This window comes from Phascolarctos cinereus, unplaced genomic scaffold (genome assembly GCF_003287225.1).
Source record: "Phascolarctos cinereus isolate Bilbo 61053 unplaced genomic scaffold, phaCin_HiC Scaffold_2;HRSCAF=192, whole genome shotgun sequence".
NCBI lineage: Eukaryota > Metazoa > Chordata > Mammalia > Diprotodontia > Phascolarctidae > Phascolarctos > Phascolarctos cinereus.
In genome coordinates, this window is record NW_027555625.1 from 264,700,468 (window position 1) to 264,718,693 (window position 18,226).

At 36.2% G+C, this 18,226-nt stretch overlaps 1 protein-coding gene and 1 long non-coding RNA gene across 9 annotated transcripts in view; one reads left to right on the plus strand and one right to left on the minus strand.

Moving 5' to 3' along the window:
* Positions 1-18,226, minus strand: part of PRRC2B (proline rich coiled-coil 2B) — a 100,802-nt gene that overhangs the window by 45,153 nt on the left and 37,423 nt on the right. For all 8 annotated transcript variants that reach the window (XM_020973516.2, XM_020973513.2, XM_020973514.2 and 5 more), the window contains exons 2-5: positions 9,673-9,842; positions 8,471-8,648; positions 5,749-5,851; positions 1,007-1,079 (exon numbers count right to left, since the gene is read on the minus strand). In XM_020973516.2, the coding sequence (XP_020829175.1) occupies positions 1,007-1,079; positions 5,749-5,851; positions 8,471-8,648; positions 9,673-9,787 (469 nt within the window). In that variant the 5' untranslated portion in view covers positions 9,788-9,842. The remainder of the gene's footprint in view (positions 1-1,006; positions 1,080-5,748; positions 5,852-8,470; positions 8,649-9,672; positions 9,843-18,226) is intronic.
* The window catches only part of LOC144455889 (uncharacterized), a 36,104-nt gene continuing 24,023 nt past the window's right edge, over positions 6,146-18,226 (plus strand). The window contains exons 1-2 of the long non-coding RNA XR_013484722.1: positions 6,146-6,293; positions 12,295-12,349. This is a non-coding gene — a long non-coding RNA (uncharacterized LOC144455889). The remainder of the gene's footprint in view (positions 6,294-12,294; positions 12,350-18,226) is intronic.

Genomic DNA, 18,226 nt, shown 5'->3' on the forward strand with positions numbered 1-18,226 from the left:
CTATGAACTGGCATTCACAGAATGTTCTCATATTGCCTGCTATAAAACTACATAATTTGCCTGGCAAAGGCTAGGACATTAAAATTCTATAGAAGAGAAAAAGAGTCCTAGTTTTAGAGTAATAAAACTTTCTCACAAACTAAATCCTTTCTTTACTCCTCTCCCCTTTCTAAAACGTTAAGGCTTCTTACCTGTAGACAGGGCTCTCCTAAGGTGTTAGGGCAAACCTTCACCTTGCTTATTAGCCTTCCAAAAGTGAACCAAACAATCACCATCATGATGGCTGGAGGTGTCCTTATCACCTGTAGAGAAGCTATAGTTTTGTTCTTACTTTGAAATTTACTTTGTAGTCATTCCTTTGGTCTGCATTTCTTCCAGTTCAAGTCTGACCCAAAGAACCTCAAGCATTTATAGAACCAATAGGAATTTTAGATTTGTATGAATTCATGTTTTTGAGATAACCTCTATTCAAATTCAATATTATCCCTCATTCTGGACAGTTGTCTATCATTTATTTGTGAAATCATAGAATATTACAGGTAACCCTTGATATTTACATCCATCCCCTTTTCCTCTACAGGTTTAACCTGTTAACTTCTCCTACATAATTGCCAATAATCAAGCAACAAACTCCCTAAGGTGGTATTATTTATAACACTATACCCAAAGACAGTGCAAGGTAATGCAACACTTCTTTGGAGGTTCTGGCAGAGTCCTACCAAACCAAGCTATTAGTAGTACAAATAAATTACAGACTGACAGGAGAGACTATTCAACTCTTCTACACATACCTCATCATGAATATTTCTCTCAGAATACAATGATTTCAAAGAGTAACACACTGCAGAACAAACCAGCTATATACACAGCACAGCAGCAGTAACATAATATTCAAAATCTTTAGAATTAAGGTATTCATAATCATCTCACGCAACGCCAGGCCAAGTTAAGGCTGACTAGGCCCACCTCAATGGTTCGCCATATAGCTCCCTCTACCCACACTCACCACCTTCGTGTCCTACTGGCTTTCCATTCAGCTGTGCCCATGACTTTGGTCCACCTGGCACTGAATTTGTATTCTATAAAAAGGAAGGAAGAAAACAAAAATGAGGCTAGAATACAGCACAAATGAAGCCACAATCTTCAGTTCAATCCCTGTACCAGTTCCATTCTGTGTGTTCTGGTGCCCACCAACTACATACATACATACACCAAGTCTTACAGCCATTTTAAAACTGTGCACTATAAGACTTTGTGAGATGTTGCAGGGCAGAACCAGTAGAACTAGAACTATACACACACATATACAGTGTCTGCAACTATTTGTCTTTTCTCTGGAAGAAAAGGAAGAAAAACAGACCCAAAGTGGAAGAACCTCAAATAAGCCTGGAACAAGACACATGAAAGAAAAGCATGTTCTTTGCTTGGTTGTTAATTCATTCGATTTTCTTGTTAAAGCTTAGAGACTGTTAATAAAACTTTGACCCCTTTTTTGGTTCATGGCTATTAAATTTATAACTTTTTAAACATTAGTTGAAACTGTGTCAGTCACAAAGGCAATTAGTAAGAGTACCAACAGATCAGTGAAAAACTCTAAGTGGTGTATAGGTCACTACCATCATCTTTTTACACAAAGAATAAAATAGTTGTAGTTATTCTTACTCTGCACGGCACAACATTCTAGAAACACATTCTCCCTCTTAATCTAAATTTGCTGAGTCTCAAAATTAATCCAGTTTTCCTTGTGGAGCTATAATTCCTTGTTGCAACCTTCATTATTAACTGCTTTCCGCTTCCAGTTGGAAAGGGAGATATTAAAAAAACAACAACAACAACTTAAATGGTTAGGATGATTGACAGAGATGCCCCAATAATCTTAAGACTCTTCCCCAACCTAACCTTTCAACAGTCGGTTAAAAAAAAAGTAAACACTTCCTATGAGCCAGGCATAGTGTTAAGTGCTGAAATACAAAGAAAAGCAAAAAATATTCTCTGCCTTCAAGGGGTTCATATTGTAATGGCAAAGCAAGCATACTAGCTTCTCCATAGCATAGAAGAGCTGCTATTTACATTCCCGTGCTGGGAGTCACAACAATTAGGGGCCCTCGGGCTAAGCAGGGTCTCTATATTTTTAGTCCAGAAAAGCAGACGATAAAGATATATTTTAAATATTGTATTTAAACAGTATAATACTTAATATTAATATTGGTGACTATATATATTAATGCACAATATAAAAATTTTCTTAAACCTGTACAACAATCAATATAGAATATTTCCCTAAATTTCGTCTAGATGGCATAATTCCACTTATATCTACAATTCCCCATAGACAGCATTCTATGTTCCATCTTTAGGCCTTCATAGTGGTTGTTTTCTGTTAGCTAAGGTACCACCTCCTTCATGAGGCAATTCTTAATCTTCCCAGTTGCCAACACTTTCCTTCTCCCCCAAATTCCTCTGTATTAGTTTTCTATTTTCTTACTTATATACATGTTCTCCCCCTCCCCCCAAAATAGAAATCCCTCAATGGCATTAACTGTCTCGATTTTTGTTTTCGTATCCCCAAGACCTAGTGGAGTACCTGCCATGAAACATATGCTTTAAAAACCCGCATGTGTCAAATGAACAGAATAGATCTCCTATGATCTGTCATAGAAAATAAAAATGAGCTAACCAGCAGTATAACTATGGCACTGAGTGGATAAAGATGAAGACTGGAATAAGTCACTGGAAACAAAGTCAATGCAGTTAGAATAAGAAAAGAAGCTGTCAATTGGATGGGAAATTATTGCATTCAATATTCCTGGAAAAATTTTTATATCAAAGATACAAATGGAACTAACATAAATATATAATAAAACCAAGAGCCATTCCATAATAGATAAAGGGTCAAAAGCTATGAACAGTTTCAGAAGAAACACAAACTATCAGTAAACATATGACAAAATGCTCCAAATCACTAATAAGAAAAATGCAAATTAAAGAAATTCTTAAGTTTCAAATCATACTTTACAGGTAAAAGATGAAAAAAGTTAATATCGGAGAGGCTGTGAAATAGCAGGAAAAAACCACCCAAACTGGTAGAGCTGTGAACTGGCCTAAGTATCCTGAAAAACATCTGGAAAGTCACTAAACTGTTTATACCCTTTGACCTAGTGATGCAACTACTGGGTTGAATACAACATACCCACAGAAAGTGAAAGAAGGAAATCCCACATAGCACCAAAATATTAATAGTAGTATTCTATGAGGTATCAAAAAAAATGGAAACAAAGTAGGTGCCAATTGACAGGGGAATGACTAAATAGACAATATGTGATAAATGAATATAATGGAATATTATTATATCATAAAAAATGGCAAATATGAGAAATTCAGAGAAAGATGGGAAGATCTGCATGAAGTGTTAGAGAATGAAGAAAGCAGGAGCAAGAAAATAATATATAATGACTACAATAATATAAAAGAAACAAAACCAAAAAACAAGAGAAGTGAAGCAATGAACACTGTTGATTCCAAAGCACAAAGGACATACACATTATTCTTCTCAGTAGAGTGGTGACGGAAAATGTTTTTGCATAGAGCACGAGGCAGAGTTGTCCCATCATTCAATTTTGCTTAGCTTTTTTTTTTTGGTTACAAGGGAGAATTTAAGGGGAATAGAGAAATACAAAGAAATTACTCTGACATTAAAGAAAAACCAAAAGGCATAAATTTTTAAAAAAAGAAGTCACTAGAATGAGCAAGTAGGGGTATTACCCTCCATCAAACTTATGGGGAAGAAATAATGCAGGCATTGAAGAAAAGTTTCAGCTACTACCTTACCTACCTACACCTATGTTTGCTCCAAATCTATCTGTAGCCAGGAATGTGAACCTTTCATGCCAACCATACCTCTGCAGTGGGAGCAAATGCCAATGTGACAATGGAAGAAAGCATTAACTGACTATGCAGTTAGACCTACTTAGTTTTGTCCTTAGCACAAAAATTGCCAAATTGTGTCTCTTTTGAAAAGCAAAACATACAGAAGACTTCTGACTTCACTCACTGTCTTATTTTCCCAGCCTAAGAAGCAGCATTGAACACATGCACAGAATTTAATGAACTCTAGGAGTGATTTTAAAAAATTAAGCTTCAAATTCTGGGAAACTAGATTTGAGCTCAACCTTGTGTGTTCTTCAGTGGGTCATAACATGGCTCAAGTCATTCGGGACAGTCAATCTTGCATCTCAGGCTGGTGTGGTTTTTAAGTTCGTGGGGCTTTTTAAAAGACCTGTGTGAAACAAAAAGCTTTTGGCATTGCCACACACCTATCCACATTTCAATTAAAAATTTTAAAAGAGGAGAAAAGGTCTGAAAAGCCATCCACCAATCAGATAACAACATAATCTCAAAATCGTGTTGCTTTGATAATAATAGCTAGCATTTATATACTTTAAGGATTACAAAGCCCTTTATACATGTTATCTTATTTGATCTTCACAACAGTCCTGGGAAGTGCTATGCCCATTTCACAGCTAAGGCGACTGAGGCAGAGAAAGATTAAGTTGTATCTGATATAGGATTTGAACTCAGGTCTTCCTAAATTCCAAGTCCAGCACTGTATCCACTGTACCACCTATCTGCCTTTCAAGAGATTCACCAATTCCCAGATAACTAGGTCTGGATCCATTGTCTTCTAATGTTCGTTAACACCCTTAGAACTGAATGTTCTTCACCACATTATAATTTTCTAGCCACCAGGTAAATCTATATTCCTAATAATATCAATCAAGCCCAATGGGTAAGCTGTGATGGAGAGAAAGGGAAAGTTAGAAGAGTAAATTCAGTAACTTAAGAAAACATTCTGTTTACCACCTTCTTTACAAATCCCACTTCAAATGATCAAGCAAAATAGTGGTTTCTTTGCTATACAAAAGTATTTAGACCCTGACCCAGACATTCTACTGCTAAGCATTTAACCCAAGGAGTTCAAAGATTAAAGAAAAAAGTTTACACACACACACACACACACACACACACACACACACACACACAAAATGGCATTTGATAGCATTTTTGTAGTAGCAAAGAACTAGAAATAAAGTAGATGGCCATCAACTGGGTAATGGCTAAACAAAATGCAGTATGTCAACATAAGACAAACTAAAGAATACAGAGAAACATGGGGATACACACAAACTGATACAAAGTCAAAAAAGCAGAACCATGAAAGCAATATATACTAGCACTACAATAAAGGAAAAGAAGAAAATCATCAATTAAAATGAAACTAAACACTTTTAACTATAATGATCAAGCTCGGCTCCACAAAGGAAAAAAAAACACTTCCCTCCCCTCTTTGTAAAAGTGGGAGATTACGGGTGCAGAAAACTGCACGTAATGTTGATTCATGCACTGATTAGTTTTGCTGAAGTGCTTTTTTTTTACCTTTTGTCTTTTTCATAAGGGATGGTCCTCTGGGAAAAAGATGAAGAAAGGTAAGAGAAAGAAGGAAGGAAAAGAAAAGAGAGAGAAGAAAGGCCACCAAATTTGATCCACTTGTTATTGTCTTTGGTCATTCTTTAAAACAATATTTGTTAAATACAAAATACTTTATATCACAGAGCATTTTCCAAAGTCTTATTCACACACCAGACTTCTTACAGAATAAGAGAGGTCATGCACAGGTCCTACTTGTTCCCAACAAAAATGTAGGGGCCACAGAGCATAGGGAGCATTTAGGCTAAGGACACTAGCACCTACCTCCTGACTGATTGATTGTGTCGGCTTCTGTAAATTGGAGACAGATTTCTGCAAACCCGGCTGCAGCAGCGACTCCGGCGGCTGTGCGGCCGTCACACTGGAACTAGACAAAATCAGCAGAACAATTGGCGTTATTAGACAATACATCACAAGGTGACAAAACCCCAGAGACCACAACTGCTTGACTGTTTAATGGAAGTAAAATCTACTGCTTCATTAGTCCCCTTAAAAAAAAACCCCTCTTTCCCCAACATTCTGGCAAGAAACAGGAAATTAAGCCTTTTACACGAGCACAGAACTCTGCCCTTCTATGGTGCATTTGTCTGCAAAAGCTCAATTTTTTGCAAAAGATAAAAGTGAAGAGAACTCTATAGAGGGGATGACTGAGCCATAGAAAAAAAAAGTAACTTAACTGCTCAGTGTGACGCAGTGAATTCTCTGCTCTAAGATCACCATGTTTTCAGGGATCATAGGATCCATCTAGTCAGAACTCTTCATTTTACAGAAGAGGAAGTTCTCAGAAACTTCACCTCCTTGAAACACAGGTAAGTTGTTTATTTTTTTAACAGAGAAACAAAGAAATTTTTTTAATGAGAAAGCCTTGCATTCTGATTCAGTAATTCAATCCATTCACTGCTTTTCCAGCTTTGGGGGTGGGGGTTAGGGGAAAATGTAAGAGTTTACCCTATGTTAGGAGCTCATTTGCTAACCAAAGTTCTTTATTCCTCCCCTATTTCTTCTGCTTCAATCTAAGCCTTCTTTTTAGTCAGTACTACACACCAAAGAAAAGGCTGCTGTGGAGAGGCCTTTGGGGCTCCCCTGCACTTCACTGTCTCTGCTCAGTCAAGTCCAGAGATGTGTCACTTTTGTGCCTACCACTCCCACATACCAGGATGAAATCAGCCCCAGTTCCAATCATCTTTCATCATTACATGAAAGAAATGGCTGGAGTGGAAAGGAAATATCACCCATTCCAGCATGAACACCTGAAAAAGCAGTGGAAGGAATACAAAGAATGACTGAGCCAGCACGATTTCTTTTTAAAAAATTTCCTCTTTCACCTCATCCTTTATGAATCTGCTCCAGCATGAATATTCTTCATTAAGGCTGTCAAACATTTATTACTTGACAATCTCGACCAATCATTTTCTCTGAACCACAAGGAGAGCCTAAATTTCACCATTTATATATCTTGTATAATACTTATTTTCAAGACAAAGGACACAAGTTTTTGAACTTGTGTGGAATGATTCTTAAAAGATATGTGTGCGTGTATGTATTTCAAAGGATAAAAATTTTATGTTTTTATTTTTTCATCTGATTATATTTTGGGTTTACTTTTTAAACCTGTACACATTGCCTCACTAGAGGCAACATGCTATAATGTAAAGAATTAAGAGGCTTTAGAATTAAGAGGATCTGGTCTAGAATCTCAGCTCACAATCTCTTGGAGCCTCAATTTTCTCAACTGTAAAAAAAGAAAAAATAAATTAAAAGACTGGACCAAGTGATTTATAAGGTCCTTCCTAGCTCTCCAAACCTTAATTTCCCTCTATATAAAACGGGGATAACTGCACTCTACCTACTTCATAGGGCTGATGTGAGGAAAAGTGCTCTATAAAACTAAAACTCTAGGAAGGTGAAAATATTATTATTAATAGATGCTCCCATCTGCCCATCTACCCTATAAGCTATCCCCTGATGGGTTTTTAATAGACACTATCATGACCACTTCCAGTGTTCAGAGAAAACAATATGTTCTGAGCTACTTTTACCTTCTTGTTCTAAAAGTACAAAACATACTAATGGTCTTGTTGTCTGGCAAGTAGCTCTGACAAGTAGTTCAAGTAGTTCTCTGGTAGGCAATTATTTCCTCTCATGTCCCAATTCCTTCATCCTGAAATTCACCCTCTTAGAATCAACACTCTGAGATTACAGATTAGAGAAGGAGCTATGACTAGAAAATTTTAACATCAAAGTCTATCTAGTCAAATGAAATGTAAATGACCATAAAGGAATTCTCTTAAAATGCTGTATGTGATTAGCCAGAAGTTTACTAAGATAAGTGGTTTCCTTCAACACATGTGCACAGGAAATAGAGAATGTCATACATTATTCCTGAACTTCTCAAGTAACTCTGCAATATGTTACCCAGAGGCAGTATGGAGAAAGTTATTACAGAAATTTTTTGGTGTAACAGGCCCTTTTTTTTTAAAGATTCATTAATTTATTTATTTTTAGTTTTCAACATTCACTTCCACAAGATTTTGAGCTCCAAATTTTCTCCCCATCTTGTCCCTCCCCCAAACCCAAGATGGTGTGCATTCTCAATACCCTTTCCCCTGATCTGCCCTCCCATATCCCCCCCTACACACACTTCTAAGAGGCCTTGTCTAATGAGACCAAGTGTGCTTGCTTTAAGAGCAAACAAGAGATACTTTAAAGAGCATATTACTCATAAAAATTTCTTCCATTTATTAGATAGTACCATCAACTCTAAGCTCTAGGCAAAGTGAAGACAGGAAGCAGGAATCACCCCCATAGCAATGGAAAGCTAAAGAAGAAGATACTCTTCAATTTGATTTTCCTTAATTCTCAATTCCAGAATTGGAAATGCTACAAAAGGTAGACTCTGGGAAACACTGTAGCCTGAGCCAACAAGATGACAAACATTTCCTATCTGACCAAGTCTATGACAATACCCACAAGTTGTCTGCCCTACCTCTTTTGGTCTGGCTGCTCCTGCTTGTTTGCCCATCCTGTACCGTCTTTGGGCACTATAATGATGTTAGGGTCGTTTCCTTTGTTTTCAGACTTCAAGCTTGGCAGGTTTGCAGGAGGCGGCATTCGCCGGGCAGTGGCAACTTTCCCGAGACTCTGTAAGCCATGTCTAGGAATAACTGCAAAATGAGAAAGGATGGTAATAAATATTAAAAGCCACCAAAGGAGCTAGGCCACATTGGCATGGTTTCAGTTTCAAATTCTTGATGATGATGATTTAAAACACAAACATAAAGAATATAGCCACATGTACAAATTGTAATATTTACTGTTGAGTCATTTCAGTCATGTCCAACCCTGTTGGATTCCATTTGGAATTTTCACAGCAAAGATACTGGAGGAGTTTTCCACTTCCTTCTCCAGCTCATTTTACAAATGAAGAAAATGAAGCAAACAGGCTAAGTGACTTGCCCAGGATCACAGAAAACTCCTTGATAGTCCAAGAAAATTGGACTCTAGTCTATAGAAGGCCAAACTATGAAGACAAATTATTGAATTTTGTAAAAAATCATGATGGGTATGAAAAGTTCAATATGGATTTGTTCACTACATAATAATAATTACAGCTAAGAATTAAATAGCACTTTATGTATCTATCTCATTTTATTCTTACTATAAGGTAAGTGCTATTATTATCCCCATTTTATAGATGAGGAAACTCAGGAAAACAGAGGTTAAATGACTTGCTCAGGATCATACAGCAATTTTGCAGGAAAAAAGTGACAGTGGCAGAGAACAAGATTACAGAAGAAGGGTTGGGAGGAAGAGCTGTCACCTTGAATCTTAGGCTTGAGTTGGCTTCAGGACAAATAACAAGTATTATTTCACAGAGAAGTCACTGTACCTATAGAGCTCAATACTCCAAGAAGCAATACAGGCTACAAAATACAATGGTTATCATCAAGGTTTTCCAGAACGGTAAACTAGAAACATTCTGAATGTCTCCCTAACTTTCAGGGCCTTTCATCACAGGAACAATCATGACTTCCCACAAAACGCTTCTGTTGCCACTGTTAAGGCAGAATGACGGACTTCTTAGATCACTGTAGTTTGAGCCAGTGTGATAGTAATTACTATGTTCTCATGACTTTTTATCTAGAGATTCTTATTTAAGGAGAATAACTGGTTTTCCTGCCTCCTTACCTGTGCTTCTGATAGCTTCTACTGACTTTCCTTTATACTTATCAAATAGGCTGAGAGTCGAGTACTTGCTTTTCCCATCCTTTCCCTTGGTTATTTGCCCCAAACGATCTGACATTGCGATGAAATGTCATCTAGTAAGGAAATTTTTCTCGGCACCACTCCCGATTTGCCTTTAAAATAAGAAAGAAAAGAAACTGCAATTAGTTCATACCTTCTGATCAAACTCTAAACTATGAAAATCTAGCTAAGATGTGGAAAAAATGGCATCTATTAGATAATACATAATATATAGCCATAATAAATGCAACATTTAGCACTCTTTCCCTTTTGGTAATCTACATCCAGGACAAGTTTCAACACTGCAGAAAATTTACTAAATACTTGTATACATAATTTAGCTCATCAAAGAAAACATAAAAGCCAAACAAAACAAAAGAAATGGAGACTGCACAATCCATTTGCTCTCTAGTGCTACTAATTTCAAGCAAAAATCAAAACACCAATGGAGAAATTATTACAAATAGGACAATCAGTATATAGCTTTTGAAAAGGAAAGCATTAACACACATCTGGTTCATCAACAAAAACATAAATTTCTGAAGGTGAACAGGGAAGATTAAACACATACATAAATCAGAATGTCTTAACAGATTAACATATTACGTTATGTAGAATGTCTAGTCCAGCCTGTTCTATCTATATTCCTATATTCTTCTATCCTTGTCTTCACAACTCAGGTGCATAATGAACTCTGAAGGTGGTTTGAGAGAAAAGGAGCCAAGTCAGAGAATTTTCATTTGTCCCAACACTCCAAATGCAGATCATTATTAGACCCCATGCCACACTTTTCTTCTGTCTTCCAATTTCTATAGGAATAATATATGCTTTGTTTTATTTGTGGGACTATTTCCCCCCTCACTAGGATAAAGTTAAATGTGTTTTATAATGACTCTGTATCAACAAATTAACTTAAGAAAAAAGCAAGAGAGTAGGGGGAAAAATCTTACATTGTTTTAAAACCACTTATTATACTTAAGAGTCTTTAAATATATTATTGTTTAAAAAAATGCAAAGCAAAGAAAAAGACTGTATGCCCTTGGAGGGTATGATTGTTTTTGTTTTGTTTTTGTATCTTAGTAGCATTTAGGGAACTGTGCCTGGTACAAAATAGTTAAAGTTTACTGAATGAGAGACTCCCCAGAACTTTAGCAGCATCAGACAATTCAACCTAAAAACTGAGATGCAGGTATCAATAACCTAAATAATGAAGAACATTAAACATGAAGTGCAAAGAGAAGAGAATCAAGGAGCCCTCTCTCATGAAACTGGTACAAGCCTAGAAAAGGAAAGCATACAGCACAGATCATGCTGCCATGGGTGCCTTTGATTTCACTCCTCTCTCCAACTCAGTCTTATATAGTATCTCACCCCTCACCCAAGACCATACACCTCATTTTATACTACATATGAACAGAGTATTGCTACACAGTTAGTGGTTAAGATAAACTTAAACGACCAGAAATACCTACAAATTAAGAAGCCAAAATATCAAAGGCAAAAATATCCTAAGAGTATTTTGGGGAAAATTTTTCATTATTCAATTTAGAAAGTAAAGTTAGTGTTTTAATGCAATACTGTAAAACTTCAATTAACTAACCTGCTTAAGTATTAAAGAAGTGGTTATAGCGAACTCAATTTCATATTTAAGTTACAGTTAGACCAGAAGCCAGATAACTTAAAACATCTTTATAGTTCAGCATACTCCTAAAATAGATTCATTCACTTTGTTAAATTATTACATATTATCTTGTAAATGACAATGTTTATGATAACAGAATGCTCCAGTGCCTCAGAGTCATGCTTATGAATATCAACAACACAGTAACACAGGAAGAATCAGTAGATAGGTAACATAAAGAGCATAAGAGATTAGGCTTAAAGTACACCAATATCAGGCCATCCCCTGGAAAATTTTTAAAAAGCAAATCCTGACTTTTTTTCTTGCTATTTGTCTTCTTTCCAGAAAGCGGGGCATGGGGGAAAAATTCAACTAGTGGGAGGTTTTGATATCCTTCAACAAGTTAAACCCATCATTAAGTTTCAAACTACAAATGAGCAAACTAAAACTCAATCTCCATCTCATTCCATATACACATGGCCATTTTGTATTCCTCTATCAAATCTGCAACCCTAATAAGCAAAGGGACTAACTCAAAAGTACACTACCAATACCCTGATACTGACTCAGTGAAATATTCAAACATAAGACTGGATTGAATCACTGAAGATTTTCTTAGCAATAATTTTTTTTTAGCATATATTTAGGGGTTTCTTTTGGTTTAACCAAATCCTATTAAACACAAATTCCAAATGAAAACCCAATCAATTCTCCAGCCATACATAACTTCACTGAAATTTACTCTTACCTAGAGGCTCCTTCCCCAGTCCTAATAAAATGTTACAGCTTTCAGTAATTTAATCAGCTTCCCATCTGCCAATACACAACTCTTTTAATAATGTACATATATCAAACATCTCATACTACTTGAATGTTTACAAAGTACTTTCTTTACTCCAATGCTATGAGGTAGCTAATGACAGTATTATTATCCCCTTTTACAGGTAAGGAAACTGACTCAGAGTGGTAAAGCAACTTGCCTGAAGAAACATAATAAAGGTGGGTGCTGAGTCTCAAATTTAGGGCTCTTTCCACTCTACTGTCTCCCAGCCTAGATGAAAGCTACAGCCAAAAGGAGGAAAACAGGAACTTCATTAAACCAGGGAAGAGTTTTAAAAAGTCAATCCTGGGACAAGTGGCAAAAATGCCAGGAAACAGAAGTTAAGTTTCACTGTCAGAAGCTATCACTGTTCAGAAGTTATCACTGGGTAAAGCAGGAAAAAAAATGGGTCTAGAATTCCTAGGAAAATGGTGTTTTTAAATGTGAGAACAAGAAAGTTAAATATAAAAATGAATACTGGACTTTTTACAGGATTTTAGAGAATGATACAAGAAATTTTCCCCAAGTAGTCCTCCCTAAATACTATATTAGCTACACTTCAGGACAGAAATTCAGGTAGAGGGGGGAAATAGATACAGGTAATATAGTAGTCACTTCTCTTCAGTTCCACAATAAGTCATAAATCTAAACTGATACTACAAAATTTCAGTCTTCTAATGTTAAGAAAAACTTCCACAAATAATGCCTTATCAAAGGTCATTTTCAAGTAAAAGTATTCAATTAACTAGAGATTTTATACAAAAATCCTCACAGCCAGTACTTATTCTGGACCTGTAAATCTAAGAAGTGTCTGTACTCTGTGAATTTCTACAGCAGTAAATAGCTGTAACATATCTGCACACACATAACCCATAAATTTTAGAGACACTCTCTCTCCCCTCCCCCCTACTGCATCTTAGTTTTCCCTGGCTTCCTGCTAGACTCTGCTCAATCTTACCTTCTGCAGAAATCCAGGAAACTGTCCACCCCATCACCTCCAAAGGTGCTACTGCCTTCCTCTTTCAAATTATCTGCCATTTACTCTCACTGCACCCTCCCCCCTCTTATATGTGTATATGTATATAAACACATATTTATTTATTATATCTACCTTGTATGTAATGTAGTTATTTACATGTGGTCTGTTTTGCCAATTAGAATGTAAGTTCCTTGAGGACAAGGGCTGTTTTTTTGCCTTTCTTTGAATCCCCAACACTTAGCACAATTACTAGCACACGGTAAACATCTGGTAAATGCTTGGTGACTGATTAATCCTGTAGGAACACAGGAACACAGGCCATTTTGCAACATGGGTTATCGAAAACTTGGGGGAAAGATCTGCCAGAAATATATTCATCAGTTCTTTGCTTGACAGCTGTTTTTTTGGCTAACCAGGTTGATGGTTCTCACAGATGAAATCCTAAGGACAAAGCATTAAGGCCAAAGTAAACACCTTCAAACACAGTCTTTGGGTATTTACTTATTATAACCCCAGACTTCTTGTCAAAATCTTCCTGTCCCAAACATTCCTCCATTATTTGGGGAGATCTGGTCAAAATTATCTCATCCTATCTTTAAACAGTAATAGTCCTCTAGATGACAGGGTATAACCAAGGCAATCAGTAAGAAATAAGTGTCCTAAGGGCAGCTAGGTGGTGAAGTGGATAGAGGTCCCGGCTTGGAGTCAGGAAGATGTGAGTTCAAATCCAACTTCAGATACATGATACTCACTAGCTGTGTGACCCTGGGCAAGTCAGTTAACCCTGACTGCCTCATCAAAAAGCAAAAAACAAACAAACAAAAACTGTCCTGACTATCCAATGAGCTGCTTTTTTTCCCCTTTTCAACTGACAAGCATATTTTCTCCCCCCTTCCACTCCTCTTTCCCCACAATTTAAAAGAAAAAGAAAATTCGTGTAACAAATATGCCTTGTAAAGAAAAGCAAGTTTCTACATTGTTCATGTCTAAAAACCTATGTCTCATTCTGTGTCTTGAATCCATCACCTCTGTGTTTGGAGAGGTTGTTATCTGACATTATCAATTCTCTGAACCATGACTGGTTACTGCACCAATCTGTCTTCCAAAGCGGTTTGTCTTCACAGAGCTGCTGTTACTGTATAGATTGTTCTCTTGATTCTGCCCATTTCTCTATGCCTCAGCTCATACAAGGCTTTCCAAGTTTTCTTGAACGTTCCTTTCCTTATTCCTCACAACACCAAAATAAATATTCCATTCATTACATTTATATGCTGTAATTTGTTTAGCCATTCTCTACCTGATGGGTAGACCTCTTTAGTTTCTAGTTCTTTGTCACTACAAAAAAAAAGCTGCTATAAATCTTTTTGTACCCACGGTTTTTTAGAAGGATCTAGAAATAATGCACTAGTTAACAAGCACCTACAGGATCAAAGGCTCTTACAGAGCAAAAAGGGTCCTTTAAAGGACATCTAGTCTCAGCTCCTCATTTTTCAGATGAGAGAATTATGGTCCAGGGACTAGCCCACAGTCACACAGGTCGTAAGTAACAGAGCTAAGATTTGACCCCAAGTCCTTTCACCCCAAATGCACTCTCTCTTTCTATTTCACTATGAAACTGTGCTAAGTAGACCAGAAAGTATTTTTTAATTCAAGACTAAAAAACACTGCTGCTTACTATCCCTGTGTGATATTAGACAAGTCAATTAATAAACCTCCCCCTGAGCTTACAATTTCCTTGTCTATAAAACAAAAGGGACATACTAAGCCATTTCTAAGGTCCCTGGAAGTTCTAAATACTATGAACTTCCTTCATATGATTAGTACCAACAGGGTTACACACACAGTGGGTGAAGAAATACTTTAGAGTGGTCATTTGAAATCAAAGTGCTTTCGAAAACAGTCGAATTTCATTTTTCCCATACTTTTCTAGGGCTTGATTAAAAAATATCAAAGCATCAAGTCCTGATTAGCACTGGAGAATCAATCAAGGGGAAGGACTAAGAACTTGCTTTATTTTATCCCCTTAGCTTGACTGTAAAGTAAGTAGTTAGAGCAACACTGCAATGATAATAGAGTTAGTCAAGATTCAAGGCATTTAACCATTTTGTCTCATTCAGACACTGTAGAGGACTGCTAACTATCCATTCTGAGGCTTTTTAAATTGAGAGCTGCTTTATATCTTCTCTCACACTGAAGCCAAATAAATTCTCACATGCAGTAAATATGTTATAGTTTCTCTCCCTTTAAGGCTAAAGACAGGTTAAAATTGTAGCAGAGATCTGTAGTCACAACAATAAAAATCACAGATCTTTGCCATAAAGATGTGAGGTGAAAACAATGAATCATCATAGTAAACTAGACTTCTCATCTTTTGGCACAAAGAAACTGCCATCCCACCTCCACCTTTGCCCCCAAAAGTCCTCCTGCAATATCAAAATTCTTGGAAAGTAATGTATAAAAGGACCCTGAAGAGGGGGTATATAGCTTCGTTTTCCCCCCCCCCAAAATCTCTGGCATACAGTGGGAATTGCAACTATGAAAAATAACACAATGAAGTGACCACAACCAAAAGGGTACACTTTATATTTCACAATTAACAAGGACCTTGCAAAGAAAAAAGGCTAGCAATAAATTTTACCCTTTTGATCTTTTTTTTTTCATTGAAGGAAATAGAGACATCTAGTGAAAAGAACAGTAGACTAGAAATCAAGAGGACTAGATTTTAATTCCAGCTTTGGCATCAGTTAATGAAATCTCAGACAGGTCATTTGCTATAATATCTCCTCCTTCTCTGTCAACCTAACACAACGGTTCTGAGTCCCAAATGAAACAATGACATATAAGAATGCAATCTGAAAGCATTCTACAACTACAAAATTCTACTGATGCACTAAAAAACTAGGAAGACCACAATATACAAGATGATTAAGGATGACATGATTTGGGAAGGACTGGGCATTGTCTGAGGAACTCAATAATAAAAATGTCAGCAGATACCTACCTAGGGAAATTAGAAGTAATGGAAACTTAAGTCTCTCTCTCTTAGGTTAACAGATTTACTTCACTGTGATTTAACCTTAAATACTGCTATACTTAATAGTTGTAAGGTTTTCAACTTCAGGACAATAGGCATGGATATTAGCTGCAACTTGATACTGAGACTGAAACAAATATGGCTCTGATAACTAACCCAATTTGGATAAAAGAAAGAATACTATAGAGCAATATTTCTAATAATATTGATATAAAAATATGGGATAAAATATTAGCAGATAGAGTATAGCAACATATTAAAAAGAAATACCAGGAATGCAGGGCTAGTTCAATTGTAGGAAAACTATAAATTTAATGGGCCATATTAACAAAAACAAACATGACGGTGAAGAGAGGAAGCTAGGTGGCGTAGTGGATAGAGCACCAGCCCCGGAGTCAGGAGCACCTGAGTTCAAATCTGGCCTCAGACACTTGACACTTAACTAGATGTGCTGACCCTGGGCAAGTCACTTAACCCCATTGCCTAGACAAAAAAAAAAGATGAAGAAAAAGGCTTTTGACTGAAAAAAAAAATTATGTTTAAAACATTAAAAACCTAGGCAACAAAGGGACCTTTCCCTTTACGGTAAGTGGTATAGTCATTAGTCAATAAACATTTATTAAGCACCTACTATGTGCCAAGCACTATGCTAGTATTTATAGCATCATTTGTAATGGGCCTTTCCAATAAGATCTGAGATTAGTAAAGCAAGAATATCCACTATCACCACTACTATTTCATATACCTCTAGCATTGCTAGCTATAGCAATAAGACAAGAAAACAAAAATAAAAGCACAAACACGTGCAAAGAAATAAAATGGTCACCTTTTACAAAAGATGATTTATTTTTTCTTTAATATTTTTATTTAAAGTTTTGAGCTCCAAATTCTATCCCTCCCTTCCTCCTCTCTCCCCACCCTGAAAAAGTAAGCAATCAGATATAAGTTATATATATATATATATATATATATATATATATATATGTATATGTATATATATGTATACAATACACATATAATCAGATACAGGTGCAATTATGTATAACATTTCTATATTAGTCAGTTTGCACAAAAAGGCTTGAATAAAAGAAAAAATGAAAGAAAGTAAAAAATAGCATGTTTCAGTCTGTAGTATATTTCATCATTAGTTCTTTGAGATTTTCTTGGATCACTGTATTGCTGAAAATAGCTAAGTCATTCACAGTTCTTCATCAAACAATATTGCCGTTATTGTGTACAATGTTCTCCTGGTTCTGTTCGCTTCAGTATGCATCAGCTCGTGTAAATCTTTCCAGGTTTTTCTGAAACCATCCTACTTGTCATTTCTACAATAATATTCCATTACAATCATATGCCACAGCTCATTTGGCCATTCTCCAATTGATGGACATTCCTTCAATTTCTAATTCTTAGCCACCACAAAAAGAGCTACTACAAATATTTTTGTACAAATAGGTCCTTTCCCCTTTTTCTGGATGTCTTTGGGATATGGACCTAGACGTGGTGTTGCTTGATTTACTTTTTATACTCTAAGAGATTCAAATACAAAATGAAATAATTTCAGTAAACCAACAGCTTTTTTTTAATGTATTAGGGTTTCCATATATAATCAAAAATACCCAGCAGAAAAAGATAGAAAAAAAATTCCATTCAAAATAACTGTAGCATTTGTAAAATATCCAGCAGGCTATTTACTAAAGACAAAGGAATTATATGAACACAACCATAAAATACTCTTACAGAAATAAAGGACTTAAATAGCTGCTCGTGCTAAGATAATAATAATAATGACAATACCACCAAAATTAAAGAGGCAATGTAGAATAACAGAACCAGAAACCTGGAGTTCAAGTCTCACTCCTGACATATTACTGGTTGTCAGTCAGTTAACAAACATGTATTAGGTGCTTACTATGTGCTAAGCTCTGGGGATACATCCAAGAAAGGCAAAAACATAGCCTCTGCCCTGAGGGAGTTCTCATTCTACTGGGGAATAAAATGTTGAAATAACTAGGCACATATAAACAGCAAGTATGTAGAATA